General features: G+C 41.2%; 1 protein-coding gene across 5 annotated transcripts in view; it reads right to left on the minus strand.

Annotated features, from left to right (window-relative positions):
* NR3C2 (nuclear receptor subfamily 3 group C member 2) overlaps positions 1-26,768 on the minus strand; it is a 214,362-nt gene that overhangs the window by 174,226 nt on the left and 13,368 nt on the right. The window contains exon 1 of one of the 5 annotated variants that reach the window (XM_055719886.1): positions 536-872. The exons of the other annotated variants lie outside the window; for them this stretch is intronic. Coding sequence (XP_055575861.1) covers positions 536-633 — 98 coding nt within the window. The 5' untranslated portion in view covers positions 634-872. Of the gene's footprint in view, positions 1-535; positions 873-26,768 lie in introns of those variants that run through there. 5 annotated transcript variants of the gene reach the window in all.

Consider the following 26,768-nt stretch of genomic DNA (forward strand, 5'->3'; position numbering starts at 1 on the left):
TGCCTTTAATACAGCTGTACATACATGACCTGTATGGTAGGTTAGGCTCATCAAGTCAGCAACAGATACACATTGATATTACTAAATGTTTAATATGTTTTAAGTACAATAGACCTTTGAATGAACCACAATACGCTCTGGGATGTAAAACAATCTGTTGTGGGCTAATTTTTCACATTAAGCCTGTCTTTAACAGCAACAGTAATTTTTAAATTTAAATTTGTCCTCCCCTATCATTCATGCAGAAATCTATTTCTCTCCAGATACATCATTACAATGTGCACAATATCAGTATCAACTTAATTATTTTCCTTGGGGATAATTCTGCCAATGATTTAGTGATACAATTGTCAGAAAAGCAGTAACACCGATTTCCTTTCTAGCATGAAAGCAAAGTAGCTTGCAAGGCATGCCTTGGATTTGAGAAGCAGCAGAAGGAACTCCACACCCCTCTACCACTTTTATATATAACAGCAAAACAAAATCTCAGCAGCTATTTCAGGAAGCTTAGTTGTACAAATAAGAAAATACTTACAAGCAGAGGCTGGGGGTACACTTTACAGAAAAGTCTTTTCTAGAGACAGAGTACTCATTATTAACACAAGTTTGGAAGAAAATCAGGAGGAAGTACATCTAAGGATCAAATCAGAAGCAGTCTTGCAGATTGTTTTAAACTATGCATGATGGATGCATTCTGCTCTGTCCTCATTTCAAACTCTGCACAGACTTTTCCCTGCGATGATCTATTCCAGATGAAGCAACTGATATTTCCACTTTCAACCAAAAAGAAACAGAAAAAAGGGGGAAAAAAAAACCCAAAACAGTAATTCTCTGCTATTCAATGATCAATCAGTACGAAACCTCCACTCAACATTTAACTTTCTCTTATTTACTGAGCTCTTTAATACAGAAGGGAAAGTAAATAAAAGGAAGAACGGCAATTCTTGATTTCTTGCCAGTTTACAGTATTAAAAAAAGAATCTGCGCCACGGGTTGGCAGCCAGCCACACTTACAGTAAGCTATCTACTGTTTCACCCCGCAGGAAGGACAAAGGATTCAGTGTGGGGCTGCTGCGTTTCTCTCTGTTAAATGTACCCTTCAAAACAGATCCCACGAATATTAAAAACTGCATGCAATTAAGAGCGTGTTTTTCGTGATCTTTCCTTCTTTTGGTGGATGTTTTTAAAAACCCTGGAATACTGTCATAAAGAAAGCAGGGAAAGGAAATGGAAGTGTGGAGTCACAGCACTGACATTTTAACTTATTAAATCAGGTCACTCCAGCAGAAATATAAGGTGCGGGGTTAAGTAGTTTGGTTTGTATTTCTATTTCTCCATGACACAAGTGCGCATACTCTGCTGCTTCGTGCCCTCTCAAGCTGTAGAGATGTCAGCATCCACTTCCACAGGAGGGCTTCAACAGCACTGTGCCACAGGGAACTCTGCCTTCCGAGGGCTTATTAGTAAGGCTTCCTAGTCTATAAAGGTAGCTGTTTGTCAGGAATGAGGAAATCTGAAATTAGTACTGACTTTTGAGGGTAAGTTTCCCAGTGCACTGCTCTATTCCACATGCGTCACACAAATTTCCCACATCTTGGTTGCTCAAAACTATCTGACCCAGTGGTAGAAGGCAGGAAGGAAGGAGGAACAGAAAGATGGAAGGAATTAAGGGCTAGGGAGAAAAGGAAAGGCAGGGTAAAAAGCAGCAACAAGAGGGAATTAGTAGAGTTAGTAGAAAGAGCCAAAAGGAAGTGAATGAAAGCATGACTGAAGAGGAAACAAGTCGTTAAAGGACAAAGAAAATAGCTATGCTGCACCATGAGAGAGAACGCATGTCTAAATAGAGAGAATATGGATGAAAGTTAAGGATCAGCGGTTATAAATAAGTACAGCCTGGGTGCTCCTTCCACTATTAAAACTAAAATAAAAGGAACACTGATCCCACCTACATGAAGTGAACATCCATGTGATGTGCCTTTTGTTTTATTATGCAGCCTTGAAACTTCCTGTGAATTCCTGACTATTCCACTCCTACCCAGCCCATTTTATGTCTGGAGACATTCTAAATGTCCCCAGAAGCTTCACGACATTTTCCCAAAAAATCCTACTTTCAGAAAAGGGTTGTTTTCTTTTATCCAAAATGCAGCATCTTTACCTGATTCTTTGACTTCCACACCCAATTGCCAAAAATTAAATGTGTTTGGTTTTTCTTAAAACTCCGCATTTAGTAGTCAATCTTTAAATGCTGATATCCTGCAGTCTCTTTAGCCCCAACACAAATTTTCAGCTTACACAGAAGAGACTGAGAGAATGGAAGGATCCCTAGCTTTCCAGCAAACAGACAGCTTTTGCTTCGAGTCCTGGAAGGGCTGGAAACACTGATTTTCAAGCTCTTGACAGTCTCCCTCCCCTCCCTCTGACCTTCCCCCTGCTAAGGAAGTAAAATTGCCCAGAGTAACTACTGCAAGTCAGCAACAACAGTGTTTAAATGACCTTTGCATCCTACTAAATGTCTCATGTTAGATCCCAATTTCGAAAGATACCAGTAAAGGTTGTAAAGATACAAAAATCACTGTTTGACATGCAGCCTGCTTTACCAAGTGTTTGATTTTGGCAAGTCTAACGTAGAGGACAAGTACGCTTTCTTTTCACACCAAAACCCTAAGACACTAGCATTAAAACTGCTTTGATACAGAACATAAATTCTGCACATCGCAGGGCCAATTCCCTCCCAGACCGCACAGGCGGACAAGAAAATACAGAAATACTCCAGAACAAACAGTCCCTAACAGGGATAAAGAAGTCTGAGCACCACCTTCCCCCAAACAGGATCTCTGAACAGATAGCCAAACTTATCTGGTCCCTGGAGGGCTGGCTGCTATACACCCTCCTGCGACGGGCATGGGTCAGAGCAGGACACAACAGCACCTTTCCCATCCCCTGGGCAGGTGGGATGGGATCAGCTAGCAGGTACCCACGGGTCACGGGGAGCAGCACTGCTGACAGGTGCAGCACGGGGCCAGGCATTAGCATACGCAGGCTGATAATTCAGTTTCTGCCCCTAACCTGTAGGTCACTCCGGGATGGTTTTAGGAAAACCACTTCTCCACATCTCTGTTTCTGCGTTCACAGAACTGGGAAGACTTCATTTTATTCAAGAACTCACAGGGACTTTTAAAGCAGACTTTGTGGGACTTGGGCATTACTGTTTTGTTTCTATGGCAGGCATTGCTTCAGCAGACACAGCATCTACTAGGTGTACATTATAACTGGGTGCAGCTACTCAGTAGCAAGGGTACAGCCCAGCACCAGCTACAGTGTCAAGCGAAGCGCACATTTGGTTAGCGTGAAAACAAAACTAAACCAGCTTTCACAGGAGCAAATATATTTGTTCTTGTAACAAATCCGGAGAAACAATTTTTACTGGAAGTAGCATGCAAACAAAGTATTTTGGGCATGTTTTTAAGAAGTTCCAAAATGGTTGTGAAGCACAACTTCCACAGAAGGTCACTTTTTGCCTTTCTAATCTTCATCTATGCCCTAACCTACAGCACAAGATTTCATGTGTTTACACACTCTTTTTATCTTTGGATAGAAAAGTTTGTTACGGGCACTGACGAATGATTTATTCTTCCTAATACAGTTATTGACATCAAAACAGTAACTTTATGTATACAAAATTTTAGTTAAAAGGTAATAATTGGTAAAAGTATAATTTTCACTAAAACCACCTGATGCTTGACTAATGTCCCACACATATACTTTTAACTTCAGGTACAAAATGCAGCAAGTCCTGCTGAGTCTCACAACACCACACTTGAGTAATAAAAAAAAAAATATATTTTTAAAAGTATGTTTTCAATGTATGCATGAAAAACAGTCACTGCTTTACTGATTTTTAAGCTTCATGGAAGTGTTCCTGTATTTTATTTTCAAGTAAGATAATGAAGAGTAGGAGAGAAAGAGAAGACAAGAAAAAAAAAATTATACCTTCAAGATTAACACTTCCTACTTCAAAAAATATTCTAATCAAAACTTTTAATCAAAGCTTTAATTTATTCCTTAAACAAAACAAAACAAAAAACCCAACCAAAAAACCAACCAAAAAAACCCCCAAACTTGCTTACATAAAGCTGAAAATTTGCAAATACTAGCTCCAATTCTGCAAAACCTCCGAACTCCCACTGACTTCATGGAATGCAGACTTACAGTCACTATTCATAAAAGTGTATTAACTTCACCATTGGAAATATTCATCCTCCCTAATCTGATTCCCCTCCCCAACAATTATAAAGCAATTACATGAGATAAGAACCCATTTCTAGGCACCATTTTTACATATTTTGATAACCATGTTCACTTACAAATTTCCCTCACTGCTTAAGTGAAAAATAAAATAAACCTTGCAAAGACTTTTATTTTTTTAAATTATTCTGACATGGTGCTGAAGTTATCTCCCTACAAGGAAGAAAGGAATTCACTGGAGCTCTGTTCCAAAATGTATTAGAAGTTAACAGCCCACTTCCAGTTAACTTCAACACGCCTTCCATCAGGCTGCCAGCGAACTGACCTGGGGAGCTTCGAGAAAGGAACTGTGCGTTAATCCATGGAAATGCAAGAAATCAAGGGGTTTTTTTACTCTTCTTGGTCTTTTCAAGGTTTAAGATTCTTCATAATGCCATCACCTATAACACTGCATTCTTGCTCATACAAAAAAATGACCTACAAAATACACACTTAATCTTGCCAGCGTGCAATTTTCATTATCCTGCACGAAGTTAAGCACCTCTCTTTCACCTGAGCCTTTTGTCAGTTACATAAAAGTGAAACATTATTTTAAACTACAAAACACCAAAATGTTTTTGTTCTGTCAAATTTCAAGTATTCAGTGTCCCCTGTGAAAGCAGGCTTTTACTTCTTAAAAAAATTCCACTCATACTGTGTCTGGAACATGAAATATTTTATTTGTGCCCATTTGTATTTGCAAAACTTTATGGGGGGGGGGGGGGGGGGAAGTTGCTCCAATCTGGTAATCTTTGTTTGCGGAATTCCATAAAGGTAGAGACACTAGAGTTAATTTTAAAAAACAGGAGCCGGAAAAATGATGTGGCTTTCACATTATCGTATTATACAATTATACTATTATATGATACATACTATACAATTATATGTATTTTTCTTATACAACAGTTGTAACAGTCATACACTACTAATTATTTCAGTTCATTAGATATTTTATGATATTGCCATTGACTGCACACTAGGCAATGAACTGCTATGAGTAAAAATGCCCACATTTTTAATTGAAGGTACTCACTAGGTTCTCTACCTCATTTGTTCTATTATGTGCATGACTACGTTTCACAGTACCTGCAGCAACTCTTCTGAAGTATTTAACAAATCATTTAAGATCAGTAAGTCATCAACATTTTAATGCAATAGCTGATTAATACCCTGATTGACCTGTATCTTTTTGCCATTAAAACCATAAATCAAATTTTCTGTCCTGTTACAACTGAAAGGTGAAACTCATGTAGTAATTAAGGGCTGAGTGACCATTCCCCTGCCAGCAAGCAGTGAGTACAGAAGCAGGCAGCTCAAGAACCTCTGGATTTGCTGCAGACCAGGACCCTACTGCATTCCCTACTGCAGGTCCCCACCCTGCTGCAGCCCTTCCTTCTAGGAAAGATGGCTCAATGAGCAATCTTTCTGCAACACCTTTCTGCTCTCACCAAAAGCTCACTCACTGCTGGCATTCATACGCAGAACTGGAAAACGGAAAAAAAAAGGAAAGCAGCAATGGAAGCATCAACTTCCAGCAAGATTTGCACAGCTTGGAGAGGAAGGGTGCCAAGCATACAGGCCAGGGGGGGGAACAAAAAAAACCCACCCCACCCCCCAAAAAAACCCCAAAAACCAAAAACCTCCAAAACCCAAAAACCCCAAACAAACAAACAAAAAAATGTTTGCAGACACTTACTGAAACTGATTCTTGCTTCTCCCTTCTGCCTTATCAGAATTTTCAGAGAAGCATCTTCCTGGGGCTGACACGGCGCCCCTCAGCTGCACAGCTCACAGGGGCCGCACAGCTCCCCAGGGCCAGCAGCCGTATGTTGCATTCCTCTGGAAAGGCCCCTAAGAAAATACTGACCCCAACCATATTCCTCACTGATTGTCTCTGGCACAGAAAGCAAATGTGTTATAAATGCAATCCCGACTGAGCAGAGCGAACACTCGTCCTAAGGAGGAGTGAGACACTCCAACAGCTGCTGCCTGTCACTGACACCAAAACGCTTGAGCCAGCTGGGCACAGGGCTCGGTGGTGCCTGATGGAGGACGCAGGCAAGAGAGACAGCACGGTGGCATGGGGGGGACATCTCCTTCAGCATACCAACCAGGGCAGGCACCACAAATCCAGCGGGCACCATTTCCAGTCAGCAGGCCAACAAAGGTGTGGAGCAATGACAGGTTGCTCCGTCCTTTGCTGGCATGCAGCTTCCCCAGGCCATGTGTTGACTAGCTTCTCCCGGGGGATACGGGCAATCTCCTAACAGAACGACAGACATAACATCACCCTAAGAGCATCATTCACTTTGCGCACCTCCTCTTCTCCTGGCCCTCACACCAGGAAGGACACGTGAGACCCCAGTGGTTGAGCACGGATCTGCCCACTGCCCAACAAAGGAGGTCAGCCGAGGTAGGGACGAGCCTAACCGATTAAAAAAAATAAGCTATCCAGTATCACAGGGCTGTCTCAAGCAACCCTGCTGCCAAGAAAGATGTATTTCATCTTGGCCTTAAGCCAGCCTTAAGACATCCCGTTTCAGTTCCTGATACTTTGGGCATTTGCTCTCCCTACACCCACTTTACAGATATAAACACAGGCAGGGGAAAAAAAAGCATTCATCTTGTGCAAACACCCAAGGCTCAAAGTAAGAGGAACGCAAGAAATCACTTCAGCTGGGAACACTGTGAAGATTTTGCTGTATGGGCCACTCAGATGCTGAAGGAATTCAAGCACATACACTACGCACTCCAAAGAGGCTGCAGTTCCCTCCCTTGTCACGCAGCATTTTGTCTGTGATTTATTAGAAGAAAGAACTATTGGATTACACAAACGGGAAACAAACACATGTAATCCTAGCTATTGAAAAATAATTCTAAATGCTACAGTACATATGTATATATACACACAGAGAAACTGGATAGGTATGTATAGATATGTATGTATGTAAGCAAACACTAGGGTAGTTAATTTCACTTTATAAGCACCAATAATAATAATTTTGCAAAAATTGGTCAACGGGCATCCCTGTTACACCCTCTAACACATTTCTAGTCTCTCATTAGACTGCAGCTACAAATTAAGTCGGTCCATCATTAAGAGAACGTGGGGGAGAGGGTTGCACCAAGGTCACAAGACAAATACAAGTGATACCTCTTCCACAAAGCCACAGGCAGACAAAATTGTATTTTGTAAACCAGACACCGTTTAACAGCCCCAGTAAATACACAATTGGCAAATTTCTTCCATTTATATGAATACCATAATGCAAATTAATTACAGAGCGCTAAATCACAGTTCTGATTTAGCAACATTCTTTGCGATGTTTGAGAAATAAATGTGAAAAAAGCAGGGAATGTCAATGGATAACTGAACAATTCCGCAAGTAAATGGGACATTTTACATGTCAATGGGTCACTTCTACAACTGCTCACTATTTTCTGAAGGTGTCTTGGATTCTCATGTGCCATTTACGGTATTTTGGGTTTGATTTTTTTAAAAGTATTTTTTATTCTCACCTCTGAATAAATTCAGCAACAACATGGAATTTCATCGCTATGAAGTGTGCTTCAAGTTAAGCAACAAATAAGAGGCATCTAAATTCTCTACCACATCAGAATCTATAATAAATCACTGTCAATGTTTCTGGATTTTTGCAGTACTGTATCACCTGCAAGTAATAAAACAAAATACCCGCCAGTGTTTTTGAATTCCCTGTTCTAGTACAAGTTGATTAACAGGGCTTCTGCTTAAGGAGTTAAAACTATTTTTAATCCAATGATAGCTCTGATAATAATTATCATTACTTCTAATCTACTGTTTTGCTGGGTGTGTAACAGATGATGCTTAATTTTGCTCGTGCTCTGATAGCTCCTTTGGTTCATCGCCATTATGCATGCTGCACTGTGCAGTACCTTTTCCAGTTGACTTAGGAAAGTATGTTTCCAGAATATGTTATTCAAATACTTGATTAATTTGGGTTCAAAATCACAAGTTTCTTCAAAGTCAGCATTTGGCTTCTTTTGAGGTGAATGTTCCAAAAAGAACATTTTCTGATGGACTCAAGACATCCTTGTTTGAATTTAACAACACACATCACATTTAGATCATGTTGCTGCTGAAGACAAACAACAGCAACAAAACCCCTGGATGGTATGACAAGTAATGTACACAGACAAACAGCAACGTAAGCCTTCAGAGGGAGCTTGTTACTTCCCAGTTCTTACTCTTGCCCTCTGCTGTAGCCACTTGCTAAGTCAAACATGCAGGAGAGCAGATGGATGGTCTGCTGCACTCCCTGCAGCCCCAAGCCAAAGCCCCTATTAACACTATGTCATCACCGCTTTGCATCTCTGCTTTTTCACTGATTCTACCATACTAATGGCATTGGAAAACGTCCAGTGGGACAGGACCAGCCAGTACACTCCAGCATAACCCTTTGGGTTGGTTTCCTCTCCAACCAACTTGAAGGGAGGAGGTCTGGACTCCAGAGGCAGCTTGCTCATCTAGCTTGTCCCAGCTCCAGCCCCTGGTGGGACACCGTTAGAGGACCAGAGAGACAGTACGGCCTCCACTACACACAATGTATTTCTGTGACCAGACAGCCCCCCTTTCTCAACAGATACAACATATTGATATTGTTGCAAGTGTAAAACCCTCCTTCACCAAAGGGCTCTGTAATTAACCCGGCTCATTCTGATCAGTGTGACTTCCTTTTCTAATGCTGTCAGTAACTTTGATGATCCTATAGATTCCAGTCTTCCTTCTGATCATAAAGAAGTCAGATAAGTATCTATTTAACCTGAGATATTTGTGAGCGGGAAAATCACCGAAAGTTGCACGTAACTAAACAACACAAATTCCATGTTCAAATCAACTTACTTCACCACTGAGCGCTGGAAAACTCCACCTTCATTTCACGTGCTTCATATCCTCTACAGCCACCAGCACACCCTTCGGTCGAGGACATGGGAAAAAGGGCAGGACCAGGAGTTGCTACTTCCAAACAGGTGGGTGACAAGTTTCCCCGCTGCTGGGGAAACCACCGGCCAGTTTGGATGCTTCACATCTCCGTGGTCAGGATGCTCCATGCAAGTTACACATTATCTGTGCATGTCACTGCTGCACCGACCACTGCTCCAGGTCACCCCAGAGCCCATCACAGCTCCACCGCTTCTTTAGCGACCTCAGATACTTTAGTTACCTCATTATCTTTGGAATAATAACGCTAAAACGTAATTTGATGGTTACCATCAAAAGGCTTCCATTTCCGCTTACATTAATTGGAAAATTCTCCTCAATTAGTACTGGGGGAAAAACATTCCAACCTTATTGATTGGGGAACGGGGAGCTCCCCACAGAGCGTGGGGCTTACTCACAAGCGTGAGTGACAGATCTGATTCTGGTATCCCTTCACAAGAAGAAAGAAAATGACACACTGGATTTTCAACCGTAAAAGAGCAGAGGGAAAATATTTTTATGTGAAAATTATCAGGTCTGCATATTAGCAAGGGACAAACGAATATAATTCACAGCAATGACTTTTTTTTTTTTTTTAAATCTGCAGGATGTGGCAGATTTAAAAAACTCAAATCATTTCCACAAAACAGCTGTGCATGCAGCTCAGTAAGGGGGCACACCAGAGAAAACAGAAACTGGGATGAGCTGGGCCTCCCCGACATACATCGGCCCAAACCCGGTAACGCAGGCTCAGGAGGAGAAGGCCCATTAACCCCCACCAGTTCAAAATGCAGCGGTGCATTTTCTGCTGGAAAACCCCAGGACATTCTGCCCAAGGCTGGAATAACGTGGGGCTGCAACTGCCCGACGCTCACCTTCCCCCCAGCACCCACGCGGCACCCCTCTTCCCCCCGTTTCTGGTGGGGAGGACAGCGGAGCCACCGCACCGCACTCCTCCCAGGGAGCGCCTGGCACAGGGAGGGACTGGGACGGGGCTGGGGCGGAGCGGGCTCTGCCTCTGCCACCTGCCCCTCTCTCTGCCCTGGCCAGCCCCCCCCCCCGGACAGGGACCCCTCTGCTCAGCCAGGCCGGCCGACAGCAGCCCCTCCCGCTGTCCCTTGCATGCCTGCGGCCTGCTCCTGCTCTCCCGCCATTGGCACTACCTGCCGGCGTTGGTCACCCCCACCAGCCCACCAGAGCCCAACTCTGCCGGCAGCCCTTCCTCCTCTCCTTCCACCCCTTCCTTAGGAACAGCCAGGCCGGGCCAGAGTGCCATTTCTGCAGCCTGCTGGCAGCAGGGCGAGCCGAAGCCCTCTGCCCCAACCCCATGCACCGGCAGGCTTTTCCCTTTACATTACAAGCACGGTAAACTTCACCCTGAGAATGATCTACAGCCTTCCTGCAGGTGACTGCCCGTAGCACTGATGAACAGAAGACAACAGCTCTGTTCATCTTCCCTCAGTGACCACACGAGCAATAAACGTTCCTATCAACAAACACGGGAGCGAACGACCGATTCAGTCTGTTCCGAGCATCCTGGACCAGAAAAATAGTAATTTCAAGTAAACTTAAAGAACAGAGATTATACGCTGGCTTGCTCCTCCCCACCACGTTTCTCCCAAAGTAGGCATCTCCCCTCTCTGACAAAAGAAGTTGAATACTAAAACATTTACTCGTAGAGAATTTAAACTAAGATTTGTAAACATCAGTCCTGACAGCATTTGGTGTTTACTCAATATGTATTTTTAGTGTCTACCTATGCAGAAACACTGATGTAGTAAACCCAGTGTTACAGTATAAAAGTAGCAAAATTTAATAACACTTAATTCCTCGTGTAGGGGTCCCAGAGCCTCAGATACTGCAGAGGCTCGCTTCAGCATGGGGAAAACCTGCAGGCTCCTATGGAGATGCTTTCATGAACTGAGCAAAGGAGAAAAGTCGTTATTTGTTCTTGGTATATACAAATATTATGAGGAGCCAAAAAATCACGCCGAGACTTTGACAGCAATATATTTTCATTACAATCCAAAACCTGTCACAAAGAACTCACAGCACAAACTGCTGACGTTTGCTACTGTACTACCTACAAACACTGTCCTGCAGGATTATAGTAGAATTGCTCTTTTAAGATGCAATCCAAAAAATCACTAAATATGGAGAACAATTTCCTAAGAAAACAAACCCTTACCACATCAGCATTCTATAATATTAGGAAACTATTTGCATCATGCGGCTTGTGCTAAAATACTTAATGATCTCATCCTTACCATAACAAATTATCTGCCAGAAAAAGACCTTGAAGGTCAACACTGGCAACAATTAAAAAGTAATGAAAAACATTCATCCCTTAGGCAGAGTTACAATTTCTAAGTTTGAAGCAATGTGCTGTATATTTTATTAGCTATCACTTGTTTAATTATTCATTGGAGCTCCTCTTATGCTCTATAGAGCAACCTCACATTGCTAAGATTTCCATTTGAATGCTATTACCAATTCAAGGACAAATCTCATTTAAACTTTAGCTTTTGTTTTTATTTTCCAAAACATAAATTATGTTCACAAACTAATGGGTCTGTCATACTTGGTATTTTTAATTCTGTTCACACTGGCTTCAACTTGGGACCCTATACACCATCTCTCCAATGACGGTATTTTGAGTGTCCTCATTCATCTGCTCCAGTATTCCTACAAAACCACACAAGTTTTCAACCAACTGCATCCCTTCCTTGGCCAGCCAGAGTAATTTTTATTCCTGTCTCATTTGCAGTAGCAGCCCACTCGAGCACAGTATTTTCTTAAAGAAACTTACTGAGTTCAAACAAGGCGATAGCACCGTGAAATAACTTCTATGCTTTAATTGCCATTTAATTACACTTCCTGAATTTCCTACCAAGTAAATAAAATCTTTCTCAAGGTTTACTGGAGAAATAAGGAGCTGTAAGAACAGGGCAGGCTTAGATTAGTATTATCTGCAGTTCCTAATTTATCCTTCAATGCAGTCATACACATTTATGCCGTGCTGGGGATTCACAACAAACACAAGGGGAATCAGCTAAAATAGTTTTCTGAGGTAAGAGAGGGAAAGGCCATTTACCGTTTTGTGGTCGACAACTTGAGATAGGTTCCACATTTAAAATTTCATTAGTGGAAATATGTATGGGTATTGTACTGAAACGGTGAAAGAGAAAAGGAATAAAATTGAACAGAACAACCGATCTCAAATGGCTTAATATGTGCTTTGTATAAAATCATTTTGGTACAATAAAATAATGGGAAAACATCATGAAAATTGGTATTAACCCTTTTTTTGCACTTCTTGCAAAAATATACCCACTTGCTGAACTTCACTCACAAATGAAAACATGTCACCCATGATACCAAGGTTTCTAAAACTTGAAAAAGGGCTGCCTTCATGGGGAAGAAAGAGCAGTAAGACAATAAAGAAAGGCTATGTATTAAAAATACATATTAATTTTAAGGTACTTTGAACTTAATGATATATATACAGTAACCTGAAGAAAAATGGAAATGAGCACGTATTTCCATATAATGAATAGCCAAACTCTACCTAATGCTCTTAAAACATAATGATTTAGTTTAATTAAACCCAGCAGCTCCTAAAAGAAAAAGACACCTTGGTAAGGGTGAAAATATACTTTGACCAGCAAGAAGATTTGAAATTTATCATACAAGAGAAACCTTCTCCTACCACTCAGGTTTGGTTTTGTGATCCTGCCAGTATCACCAGGAAAGTGAATTGTTTACATAGTATGGGGAAAATTAGCTACAAGCATTACTCCATTCATTTTATATAAATAAATGTGGCAGCAAAACCAGCCTTAACCTATTCCAAATTAAAACTAATTCCCAAGATAGGGAAAATTTTGATTTTATGATATTACAAAATTTGTTTTAGGTAGAAATCAGAAGTTGTATAGCCGCTGCCATAAAACCTCATTTGTCGAGCTCAGGAAAGCTTATGCGGTAGAACAGGGGTGCACTGCCCAGGAGCTCATGTGCAGAATGAGGCACGGAGGGGCTAACCCCCATCCCACCCCTGCCAGGAAGACAGATAGGATTATCTTTTAAATACATACACACACCTCAACGTAGAATCCCTCTGTGAATAATCACATTTTTTGTATTCAAAATTTCCTGTTGACTACAAAGGCAGAGAAACTTCAGACCCAAGACCAGCAGGAGACCTCTGTGTGCGTATTTTGCTATACCAGTGTAGAACACAGCTCTGCAGTGTGTTTTAGACCCAGCACACGTGGAAATTACCGATAGTTAGATCATGTCAAAACTATTTCATCACTTCTCACCCTCCTTTCTGAAGGCTGACAGTAGACAGGACCCCTTGAAAGTCCAGAGGAGACTGAAAACCCAGCGAATGACCAGAGAAGACTATACAGATGTATCGGTGCGTTCTGCTTTTACTGCTGCTAATGCGAGTAAATGCACATATGCTTGCTTTTGATGCAGATAGTGACTTTTAAAGACTTCCTGATGAGACCAGAAAATCTGGACAGACCTCTTCCTAGTTGGTCTAATTAAAAGGCAATCAGGACGCTGATCCAGTAGTGAAACCTGAAGGAACACATGTGGCAACATACAGAGTCTTAACTGAAGACAACGATAAAGAGACACCATTCACAAACATCTTATCTGGCCAAGAGTCCCCTTATGCTCCTCCTTCATGTGGTAGACCATACAGGCTCCTGCTGAGGGCAAGCCTCAGCCACCATTGAATTGGGGGAGGGAGAAAGAGTGAAATCTGTACACACAGACAGGAACAAAAAGTACATTTCTGGGATACAGATCGCAGAATAAATACAGACTCCATTTCGGCAGCCTTTACCCTGAGTTACTTGCAGTCATTACCAACCTCCTGTATCCGATTTGCCTGCTTCAGTCAAAACATGTTCAAATCCATCATCTAAACGAAACATGGGGGGTTTGCCTAGATGTAAACAACATCTTGCAGGCCAAAACTGTGTCCCACCTCTCAGACATACTCTTTGTCTCCGAAACTTCTGCTTCTCCAGGAAGAGAGCATGAAGAACACCTCTACCCTTTCCAGAAGTTTCTAAGTGGCTCTGAAGGATGGAGTGGACCCCTTCTCACAAATTTCCAGAAGTCAGTAGCACCAAACAGTAAAATCTGTTCCGCTAACCCAAGCCTGACGTCAGGATTCAAGTCCCCATGGATGCTGAGGATGAGAAGGGCTGGTCACGATTGCTGCACAGATACCTTCAGCACTTCACTGGGAATGCCCAGCATGAACTTACTAGTAAGGAAAAACTTTCCTTCTAGATTTTCCTGCAATGGTGTTAAGCAGTAACCAGATGAAAATGGAGGCAGAAAACTGCCATCCATTATGCTACATCTTTAAGATGTCTGCGTACTTTCTCCAGACCCATTTGACTGCTTTGAAGTAGAACTTAATCCTTTCCACCAATGGTTAGTCAACACTGTCTCCTAACTCCCCTTCTGCAATCCATTTTGTCCCAAACCGTGTGTAAGCAGTACGTTAGCTCTTTGGGACACATGCTAAGGATGCTACGCCAAGCTCCTGGGATAATCCATCACCTGACAGCAACACAAACTTCCTTTGTTAACCCCATCTGCCAAACTCTTCTAACAGGTTGGTGTGAGCCATTTGTCACTCCAACACTGGTTATCAAACCCAGGAAAATACTTACCAACTTAGGTACACAGGAACACTAATGCCAAGAAAGCTACTGACAGTAAATGTACTTCTGTTATTAAACACCTACAACCAATACACTTTTAACTTCTTGTCAGGCTTAGCTGCTGAAGACTTAAGATACCTGAGACCACTTCCTTCAACATCTGCATCCCAGGCAACAGGATTTTTTGAGAAACAGCCATGTTCTGCATATCTGTACATTAATTAAATTATACAGTTTTACATGAATAAACTCTGGAAAATGGCAGACTAAATATGCAAACTATGTTCAGCTTAAAACTACATTAAAACTTACCATGAGGATTTCACAAAACTGTAAATACAGACAAAACCCACTGTTACCTACATAAGCCAGTAGTAAGAGCTTTTCATAACATGACTTTCACGAATGAAGTGAGGAGTTGATTTTATCTGGTACACCACAGTAATTTGCTGTGCAGCTTCATGAAACTGCTACAAATAGCATTACAGACAAAACCCAATTGTTGCTGAAAAGCATTCAATAAAATGGAAAATACAGAGAAATAAAACACAGTAATTGTCTCTCAACCCCCATTATATATTGTGTTTCTAAATTATACACTATTATATTTTCTAGTTTTTACTATAGTTTCCCATTGAGGAATTGATAACACCGAAGACATTCTTTGACCTTTTCCCTCTGAATATCTAAATAATACACCACACAGGCTTATAAACCAAATAACTCTCTAGCCTTTTATTACGTCTCAAGGGATAAAATCTGTTTTAAAAAAACACCCCATGTAGTAATGCATAAAAGAGCTAATGCAAAGCGCTTTCCTTGCCCTGCTATTTGTCACCTGCATCACAATTTTCTCCTATATAGCTACAATTGTAGCTTCTGAGTTTACAGGTATCTGAAAGACGAGAATTGGACTTTCTAACACTTGAAAATCTGCACTAAAATCCTAATACAATAACTGACAATACAAACCATGATCCTGCACACCCACCGATTCCTGCTTAATGGATTCAACACAACGCTGCCGTCTCTTGAAAGGCTTGACCCAAGCAATGGACGAAATAACTTATCAAGCTTTTCTATTCCCCAGATATTGCAGGAAGTATTTCATGGACCTGTTCCAAATTTAGCAGGATGTTAAAAACCACACAGCCACCAGATAAGTAATTTGTGGGGCAGCTAAATCAAAAAGCTAGGCAGATACTTTAAAAGAGGCCTTTCGGGGATTTTGATTTGATAATGTTTGTATCTCTACAATTAATCACAAAATAATGAAGGATTCAAGCCATCACAGTCAGGGATTGAGAGTGTGAAAAGATGCATGCTGTGCATGACAAGAATCAAAGGGCCAGAACAACTCTGGAAAAAAGCATAATATAAAACAGTTGATGTAAGTCAGAAACATCGGAAACTTTCAACCTGCAGCAGCTTAAGCAAAGCCTTTGTATACGGCCAGTCCCACTGATTTTAATGGGGCCACAAGTGCAAATAAAAAGCTCCACGCAGGAGCCTCGCTGCCAGACCATGCATCAAGCAACGTGTCAGGAGAAGCCGTCGGGACTCTCAACTAATGTGAGATCAAATCCTCCATCTAAAGACAGAATACGGTCTGCTTCTAAAACTTCAGGCAGATGGTATTTCAGAAAATAGGGATTATAAGCCACCATTAAATCCAGAGATGATTTGAACTTTTGGGGGAGTTCAGGGTAAGTGACATGTATCTTAAATGTACCGCTCTGGAAAAAAGTAAAACATCCACTGTCATCAGACCTATTTACCGGCATCATTTTAGAACTCTATTCCAATCTCATTCTAGATCAGTTGATCACATTCGTTTGCACAATCTACATTAACAAGTGGCACAATGAATAGTTAACATGAATTTTGAGCTGCTTCCTCAAACAAGACCAGTATTTCAGTTAAGTTTCCAAATACATGACAGAAAATTATCTGAAACAGAAATAAAATATTAATAAGTTGTTTACCTTCTGTTTCCAATTTCTCAGTTTCTGACAAATGGAATTGCAAGCTGAAATATTCCTGGAGCCTTTCCAACACAGACAGCCAATATCGGTAAGTTTTTTCAAACTTAGTGCATTATTACAAGTTAAATCTACCTTGGCCATACACAGTTTGATTTTCTCCCTCCTCCCTCCACCAATGAGCTGTTCCTCTGCATTTCTTCAAGGCAATACAGACAGCCACAATGAATTAAGAATTTTAATTCCCACAGCCACCCTCTGCTGAAATGCTGAGTGAAATACTAGCCCTATGGAAAGCAAGTGGGAATGGTCATCAATTCTCATGAGGGCAGATTTCAACCACCTGACAGATTTTCCTCCTTGTTAATTCAAAAGGTAACAAGTTTTTTTTCTTTAAGGAGCTGTTTCCCCACAACTTAATGAGACAAAATATTAGTCCTTTACCACTTTACCCCATTCTCTTCAAGTACTGTCAATAGCAAAGTATTCATTGACAACTTTCCTCAAAAAAAAAATGCTTGCCTTTTGCTGAGCATCTGAAGAAAATTTTACCTATGCTTGCCCAATTTAAAATCAGTCAAGAATATCTAAAATGGTTCTACTGTTATTAATATTTAAATAATCAAAAAAAGCTTAATAAGACAGCCAAGGAAATCGGCCAGTGCAAGATTTTATTGCAACTAATGCACAGAAGTACCTACTGACGCCACAGAGTTAAAAATGCCTTATGAATTTCATGGTTTCTTACAAACACAAAGGTGAACGAAGTTATTAACTTTATTTTTAAAAAAGGAAAAAAATCCCAACCCTGAAACAAAGTTAAACACTGGTATGACCTTTTTATCTAATGTTTATGGAAATCTAGAAGCAGCAAGTAAGCATCTTACTGGTACATGACACTGATGGACATCAAAAGGCAGCATGCACCTCTGAGAAGCACTGACACTGCTCTATCCTTCCTTCTCCTGCCATAAACATTCAATATAACGTCTTTTCCCAGTATCTGAAAGATGACAAGCAAAAAAATGAGTTGCCAGCAAAGCCTGAGCAGCAAAACAGTTGTCATGAGCACTTTTATTTTCAAAGTGAGCAGATTTTTCTAGGAGAAGTTCTGGGCTAAAAAAGCCCATTTACTGCTCAGATAATTTCAGCTTCTATGAACTCTGACATGCAAATAAATGCTCATCTGAGCAGTCTTGTTCAGCTTACCTGCGTAAAGCTATTCGTTTTGACCAAAGCTACTTTTTCCACTTAGAGTATGAAGGATCACCCTTCTGCGGTTACGTGGAGGGGAGGGAGTTTTGCTGAAAGGTTATCTTTTACCATTACTATAAGAACCTTCTAAAAACACTGAAATTTTTAAACTTACCAGCTATTTATACTCTAGTTGGACATTGTGTTTAAGTCTCAAATCAGACTATTTTTCAAGTATATAGTTTATATTTCCTAGAAAGCATTCTGACTGTTTGCAAAGCTCGTCATGACTCCCTTAAATGTCTATTTCTGGTATAATATCCTTCAACTAGCTTGCACATTAAATTATCCCTAAGACCTTTCTCCTTTTATTTAAAGAAGTCACAGCTTACAGGATAACTAAACTTTATTAACTCAGAATTCAGCTTTTGTTTTCACTTTTCTGTTTTCCTTCATACAATACATCTAACCCACAGAGAGGGCTGGCTGTCCAGGCTAGCCACTGCCGCATGAAATGAGGATAATATGGCACTTGCTTCTGCTTCCATACTCATTCTTGGTATCAGGCTTTAATCTTGGCTTCTGAACTATGAACCCTGCCGGGTGCTGCATGTGGACCCACCTCCTGCGCCTGGTTAACTTGGAAGGTCGTACTAGGCTACGGAGAGAGTCGCTCTGCAGAATATCCAGCACTGACACAGACTGCAGAAAAACAGACTGAAGCCCAAATACGTATCTTCCAATTTCTTGATTTCACTGGTGTCGGTTGGTAGATTTTCAATAGGCCTCCTATCATACTTTTTTTTTTTTTTTTTTCCTTTCCCCTCCTCATTCTGGGAGCACAGCCAATCCCCAGCACAGCAGCTGACTTTCCCCAGAACTAACTAGAAATATTCTGATAGACTCTATTTATAGACTCAAAAACTTAGGACTGGAAGCAGCCAACCAAATTTTTCCATTCCTTGCTCCCCTCCCCTATCTATCTATCTGTCCTGGGCTAACCCAAATTCCAGCCGTCTTGTGTTTCTCAAGAGGAAACTGTCCTACCCAGGGCAGGTGTACCATGGCCATGCACACCTCTTACACATCCGAAGCACCTGTGGAGACCTTTGCATGCATTTTACTGAACAGCCTAATAGAACAAGAATCCTCTGCTTTCATGTCACTGCAGAAAGTATTCACGCTGATCTGCTCTCCTGTCACTGCAAATCAAAGTTGAAGAGAAATCAAGATTCCTGTAAGAGATTCTACCACCTGTATCTCAGACCTCTGCTAACTGAAAAGCCCAGCTTGGCCGTGCACTTAATTTCTTTGTTTACTTTGACAATACCAATAATAAATAATTACCTTTTTGTAGCAGGCTTTAGCAGTGGACAATACCTACTGGCTTTATTTTTGTTGTATTTTTTAAATATACATATACACACCCATATATATAAATAGCTAATACTTGCAGAAGTCAAGTAAGGTTAGTCCCCGTCAGTTTAGGCACAGTACAAACATACGGCAAAAGAAAAAACTGTGTCCCAGAGTAAGAATAATATTTCAGCCAACTTGTCCTTGGACATATGACTTTCTAAAATTATTTATTTACAATACTATCAGATTCTGTTGAGCATTTCATACTGCAGATAACGTATCAGAAGTATAAATTTTGAAACAGAAAGATTAGCATGCTCTGGAAGCAATACCTGGCAAATCTGGTTTTGCTTAACCTTACAAATGTTGCTAGGAAACCCTACTCAATATTTACTTCAGGCCTTTAAAGAAACAGACTAATTCATACTAAGCTACTGGTGGGAGCATTGAGGACTTGGCGAAGAAGCCCCAACCTAAATTTACTCTTGACATCTCACTTTCCTAATCCACAGACCTGACGTAATATAGAAATATAATTAAGAGTTGAATATGTAGTTACTTTACGTTTGTGGGACCTGTAACAGCACAGGTATTTTGGACGTTGCAGGCAGCACAGATGACGTTAACAGACACAAACAAAAAGTTCTGCTCTTTTGCTGGGTTTTGTGTACATGTAATTAAAAAAAAAAAAAAAAAGCCACAACATTAACACAAAGTCTTCTACAAATGGCAGATGTTTTTTACATTTCTATCCTCTGAACAGTAGATAATTTAACAAATTCCATCATCGGCTCTCACGCCTAGTACAGTGGTAAGCAGTATCTTAATCTGCCCATGTAAAACATCAGACAAAGGCTAGATTGTTCCAAAAACAGTAAATGGGAAACATTTGTGTATTTATTTCTGTCTTTTAAATGGATTCCATGAAGTATCTCCATAAAAAGCAGTTAAAGCTATTTCCTGTAAACCTAACTGATGAAATGTTGAATATTCTCAGTTTTCAGTTGAAAATGCACTACATAAAGCTTGCATCCTCTTGTGCCAGTACCTGCTAGTTTCCTTACTCCTATAAACCTTCTTCTCTTTTTCATTAAATCATAATTCTTATTCTTCTGTATTTCTAATGTCAAGCTCATTCCTATTTGGTCCTCAATATTTTTTCTACTCAACATGAAAACTGCACTGATTTCTATGGGCTTACTGATTTAAGTCATGCCAACATCAGTATCACCTTGGAATGTGGGGTACACAACAAGAGGGAAAAATGCTGATGTATTTCCCAATCAGCAGTAACTCATCCTATGGAGTTAGATGCAGCCCAAGCTCAAAGCCTCAGGTACCTTGAGCAGAATTTGGAAAGAACTGTGAACGTGCACGCTGCTGGCACTGGTGTAGAGAAGACCCCAGGAACACCTACTGACCCCCACCACTGCCATCACCCAAAAGCACGGCTGGGGCTGCCGTCTCCTCACACTTTGAAGCATCCCAGCTTTGAACATGAGCTTGGCAAATGGAAGACCCGGCTTCTGTGCTGCACCTGAGTTGGCTTCGTGGACCTTGCTATAACCTTAGTAAGAACTTCCTTTTAATAAGCACAGTATCAGGTGTTTGTGCTGAAGTACGCAGAACCGTAAGCATCTTGAGATCATGGAAAGGGCTAACACAGGTGGAAGGACATGGAACAATGGCGGAGGACATGAGAGTATCTTGTTCATCGCAGTATGGAAGGTATGAAAATAAGGCAAATGTAAGGCTCCTCTTAAGAAGTCAACGAATGAGCTCAAACTCATCTTGATCCTGGTATTACAGTGCTAATTCGTTAGAAATTAAGACAGGTTTATAACTCTTTTTTCCTTCTTAGAAACAGACTTAATGGCTGTAAGTCATTTACAAGCCACTAATACATCACCTATTCAACTCAGCCTCATATTAAAATTAACTTATCCAACATCCACAATACATAATTAGCTAAAAATCATAAGTTTACTTTAAAAAAAATTACTGATCCAAAGTATGCTTTTTCCTGAAATGACAATTCTAAGTTGTTAATTACTTTGCCTATGTTATAGCTGCTTGTAAATATTTAACACAGCTGCCTATAATCAAAACAGTTCTGTTTTCCTTTATTTTAGTAGTTAGCATTATAATAAACATGAGTATCTGCAAACCATATCTAGACCTTTCAATTAGTTGAAAAGAAGTTAAATTCACTAATGAAAAAACAGGATACAGCCTGTTTGTCACTTTAATTTCACCTCCTACTTCCAGTACTTAATTCGGTTGTTTTTAAGAGTTCTAGAGTGCTGTGAAGGAAGAGTAAGTGAGTACTCTGCTCATTCTGGATGCAACATACAAACACACACATCTGCTGAGAACAGTGCCCCCCGACTTTTCTGTGGAATAATGTCCTCTGTCTGTAACCCTGAATCTTTTTTCAATTACAGATGCTTAACAGGTGAAAATGCAATGATCACACAGGCAGTATATACATTACAGGCAGTATATACATTACAGGCAGTATATACATTACAGGCAGTGAGGTGCAACAGATTACCAAGAGGTACAGCTGGTCCCAAGGATCCACTGTCTACTTCATAGGTGTCACAAGGGTTATGCTTCAGGCCAGCTCCAGCAGGGTCCCTTGGACAGAAGCCATCAGGGGCTGGAGTGCCCTAGGTGGCTCCTGGAGCACTTTTTTCATTCGCTGCTGGCTAAGAAGTATCTGCTTTTTCACACCTCAGCTGCCCCGTGACATGAACCACAGCACAGAAGATGGTGGCAACTGGAAGATTCACTTCAAAAGCACACTTCAGATCCAAATAAAAATGCTAAACACAAACCTACTGAGTTTGGTACTCACCTTCTGCACACAATTTACTCTTGTTTATGTTGGGAAAGAAATGCAGGACAATCTGCAGACCCACAATGGCTGCAGTTGCGGTCCCAGGAAATAATAATTAAAAGGTCAGTCAGCAACTCACTCTTTACACTTATATTTCTAAATAAATTAGCTCCTCTGATTATTTTTTTTTAAAAATAACGTGTCCATCCAAAACACTCGTCCTCCTTGCTTCTTCCACCAAATGGGTTTAATATGAAGTCAGTAACAGTCCTTTATCTCATTATCTGCATGTGCAGTTTGAAGTTGTCATTACTGCATATTTAGTCAGTCAAAATTTTCAATGCCTAATCCCCTTTTTACTGTCAAATCTTCAAAAACATAAATTCCAAGCAGTCTCAAGAATCAGAAAGGTTAGTTGGGAAACAAGCACAAATCAAGTGCATTGTTTCATTGCAACATTATCTTATGTCATTAGTTGGCAGCAGCCATAAAGCTCTGGACCACTTCCAACATTTACTTCCATACACTGAGTAGAAGCTGACACATCTAACCCCCCCCCCTCCCACTTTGTTCATCTTCCAGCTAGTTTACATGGATTCAGATTAAAATAAGGACTTAAAAATCCTAATAGAACCAATTGGAATTATTCTGTTTTGCCACCGTGTATCTGAAGGAAAAGTACGGTAAAGCAGTGCAGGGTTTGTAGAGCTAACCCTGCAGCAATGTGGTTTTACTTGATGTATTTTACAGTGGGGCAGTCTGCGACAAAGGTTCAGTGCAGAATTTTGACAAGCCAGTCACATTTAGTAACTTCTAATCCTTCAGGAATATTTATTGCCCAATATTTGTTTTTATTATTAACTTAAGAAAGCCTTAGTGCTCAAAACCAAACAAACTCAAAACGAAAACAAACCAAAAACACGGTGCACCCTGAACACAAGGGAACAGGCTACCAGCCGGGGGGCAATCCCTAAGAAAGAGGGTAAGAGGACCTCCACCAAAGCATCCCATCCTCTCCCTGCCGGGTTCAGGGTGCCCAGGGAGCTGCTGGAGAACCCTGCCACAAACAGCTTCAATGAGCAGGTTTACTTCCCAAATGTACAGACACAGACATGCATGTAACAAAGGATTGTGTCCAACTCTGGGACAAGATCTCTTACCAGTTATGGAAAACAACACCTGCAATGGTCCAGAAGCCTGCAACCCTTGACCAATGTGCTAGAACTTATGACGTGTTTTTATTTTCTATTAAACAATATTAAAAAAAAAATGGACCTTGATGCTCAGACATAGCAAACATTATAATATATTGTCTTCAAACGAGACACACTAATTTTTCCAGAAAGTCTTCACATATCCCAGGATCAACACCTGTGCAAGATTGTTGTTGTTTTGGGTTTTTTTAAAATAAGTTTGAAAGTTAACAAAGTTAGATCCAGAGAAGTAGATCTGAAGCTACCATTAGAGGAAGAACTCCCTAACTGCTCTAACATACTGCACTCTCTAGCACAAATTTAATTTAGTTTAAAATAATGAAGCTGACAGCTCAGATAGTCTGCCTGGAAACCGTGCAAATTTCCCACCCACCTTCATTTGCAAGGTCCCTGGCACTCCAGTCTTCAAAAATGCTGAAGAGCATGACAGGTTTCTAGAGACAAGCCTTCCACAATGCTAAAAGTGAGATCTCCAACCTTTTGGAGCAGCTCATATTTGAACTCAAACCTCCTGAGGGAAAAGTGTCTCGGTGCCCTGACCTTAAGGCGTGCTTCCAGAAGCAATCCCCTTCCTGCTCCTAGTCCGAGGGCAGCAACATGAAACTGGACCAGGAGACCAGGTCTCACCTCCAGCCTTGCTTCAGACAGACAAAGGCCATGTTTGAATATGGAACATCGTGAACCACCAGGAGAAAAAAAAAAAAAAAAAAAAAAAAAGCAAGCCCCTTCCCCACTCTCTTACCTGCAGCACTACTGACAAAGAGCTAAAGATACAAACAAGATTGATTTCTCAAGGTGAGATGTTGCCAGAGTAAACCGGGGCTCGCCAGTTGTGAAACCCTGTTTCCAAAGGGCTCAGAGAGCACAGGTCCTGGCGAGGACACGCCAGGTGACGCATTCACACGGGGACACGGACACGGCTGCCTTGCGCAAGCCTGCATGGATGCACCGGCGCAGGCAGCTGCCTGCCACGGCACGGCAACACGCCTCCGATGGCGCAGGAGCTTCAGCCTGCTCCCACACCAGCCAAACTCAGCGGTCGCCCCTTTTCCTGTACGGCCTGAATCTGCCACCAAGAAGCCAAGCATGATTTAAAAATTAATTGAGCAGAGAACCGTTTTGCCGAGAGGACTGCTCCAGTCTCCCTGGGCGACTCCCAAGCCAAGACTGGGACAGTTTCCGTGCACCCTCCATCCCAACCCTTCGAGCCAGGTACAGAAGAAAAGCTGGGAAATAAAAGAAATAATGTACCGTGGCAACGGGTTCTGCAGGACTGAGGTATCATGTCAGCACAACACGGTATTCAGAAAACCACTGCCAAAAATGCTAGCAAGACCCTACAGTTTGGCAGCTGGCACAGCCAAAAACCTAGTCAGGACAAACGCAGCTGCTTACTTCCCAATTCTGACCTGTGATTAAAAACTCTCAGACCACTGACATGTAACACTGCCCAAAATGAACCTCCAAAATACATGTTTATTTTGCAGACTTAAGACCGAATACAAACCTGAAATGCTCACACATACACACACACAAATGGAAGGCAGATATTCTCCCAAATCCAAAACATTCAGAAAACGTTATTAAAGATGGCAAGGTTTTTTTAATCTCTTTTTTTCAGAAACCTAATTGCTAGTGAACTAGTTTATAAAGCCACCACTTTTAGAAACCTGGGATAGCACCTCTGGAAAGCAGACAAGGAAAGAAAGGCAAAACAGAAAAGATTTGCACTTGCAGTCCAAATTTCAGATGAAAAGCCCATTCAAAATGTTACTTCACCTCCAGACACAAGTACAAAGTATTGTTTAGGAAAGAGAATGGAAATGAGCAAAGCGGTATAAAAATTGTCAGAAACATTCAGCAATTAGTCTGAAATTTGCTTTTTAACCTCAGGGCTGTAACTCTTTGATCTATTATTAATTATCACTAACCACAATCAGCAGCATACCCATGCATCTTAGGAAAGCGTACAAATTCCTATAAGCCATTTTATGTATTATCCACAAATACTGGATTCTGTTTCTGCTCAGATGTTTCAACCAAAGTTTACTTTTTTCTTATTAAAGAAATATCTTTCTCTATTAACCCCAAGTTACCCCACCTCCAAATATGAAATTTAAGCTATCAGTTTGTTCATGAAGCAAATACACAGTTTACAGATTGCAGATTTATAGAAATTTAATTTAGCTACCACATTCTAATGTAATTGCAGGAGCTTAATTCAGTGGTTGAGATAAAGAAGTAACATTCACATTCAAGTTATTTTCTTGTGACCTACCACCAGCGTGGGAAATCCTGCTATAATACAACTCAGTAAAGAAACGGTGTCTTGCAAAAATACTTGCTCACATACCAAATAGATACAACCACTGTTACTTAGCCTTTTAAGAATCCAGAATAGTCAACAGCATGCTTTTGGTTCTCTGCAGCTTTTGTTTTGTTTTGAGGGGGATTTCTGGGGGATGGAAGGGGTGAGGTAGGTGGTGTTTGTGCTTTAAATCCTTCAGCATTGATTTCAGTAAAGAAGAGACAGACAACGACCCAGATCACATCCTTCCAGAAAACACACTGTTAAGCTCTTGTAAACCACGTCAATAAACCTCAACTGCAAAAAAAAACCCAAAACCACAAAACAACAACAAAAACAAAAAAAAACCCAACAGACAAACAAGGTCAAAGCTTCCCATTTAAAGAGACGAGACGAGACGGTTTATTTTAAAACTTTGTCCAGAAAGTAAATCAACTCTCAAGGCTTTGTAAATCTCTGAGGTTCCTGAACAGAAAGATGAGTATTACTGAGGACGAGGATGTCCCCCGCTTCCCAGCGGGAGAAGGGAGCACTGCCCTGCACGTACACGCCCAGCCCAGCGCAGCACGGAGAGCTGCTGCCACTGCTCCGGCCAGTAGTGGTGCTGGGACAGGCTACGTTGGGAACTGCTGGCATGGATAAACAGGGCCTTCCTGACCTACGATCCCTCTCCCTGTAGCATAAATCATGAAATACGCCTTCCGCCAAGGTCTGCCCGTTGCCTCCTCCAGCAGCAAAACCTACGTGGCTCCAGCAGCAGAGGGCTTTTGTGAGGACCCGACAGTGACCTTCCAACTGCCGTTTGCACTAGCAGGGCAGCAAGCAGTCAAATTATGCCATGGTCTGTTTAGGGTGCAGTCAAACGTGCCCGACAATGCTGCAAGGACTTGGGCAATTGCACACAATGGCAATACTCCTCGTTTTTTCTC

This window comes from Falco cherrug, chromosome 1, assembly GCF_023634085.1.
Source record: "Falco cherrug isolate bFalChe1 chromosome 1, bFalChe1.pri, whole genome shotgun sequence".
NCBI classification, from domain to species: domain Eukaryota; kingdom Metazoa; phylum Chordata; class Aves; order Falconiformes; family Falconidae; genus Falco; species Falco cherrug.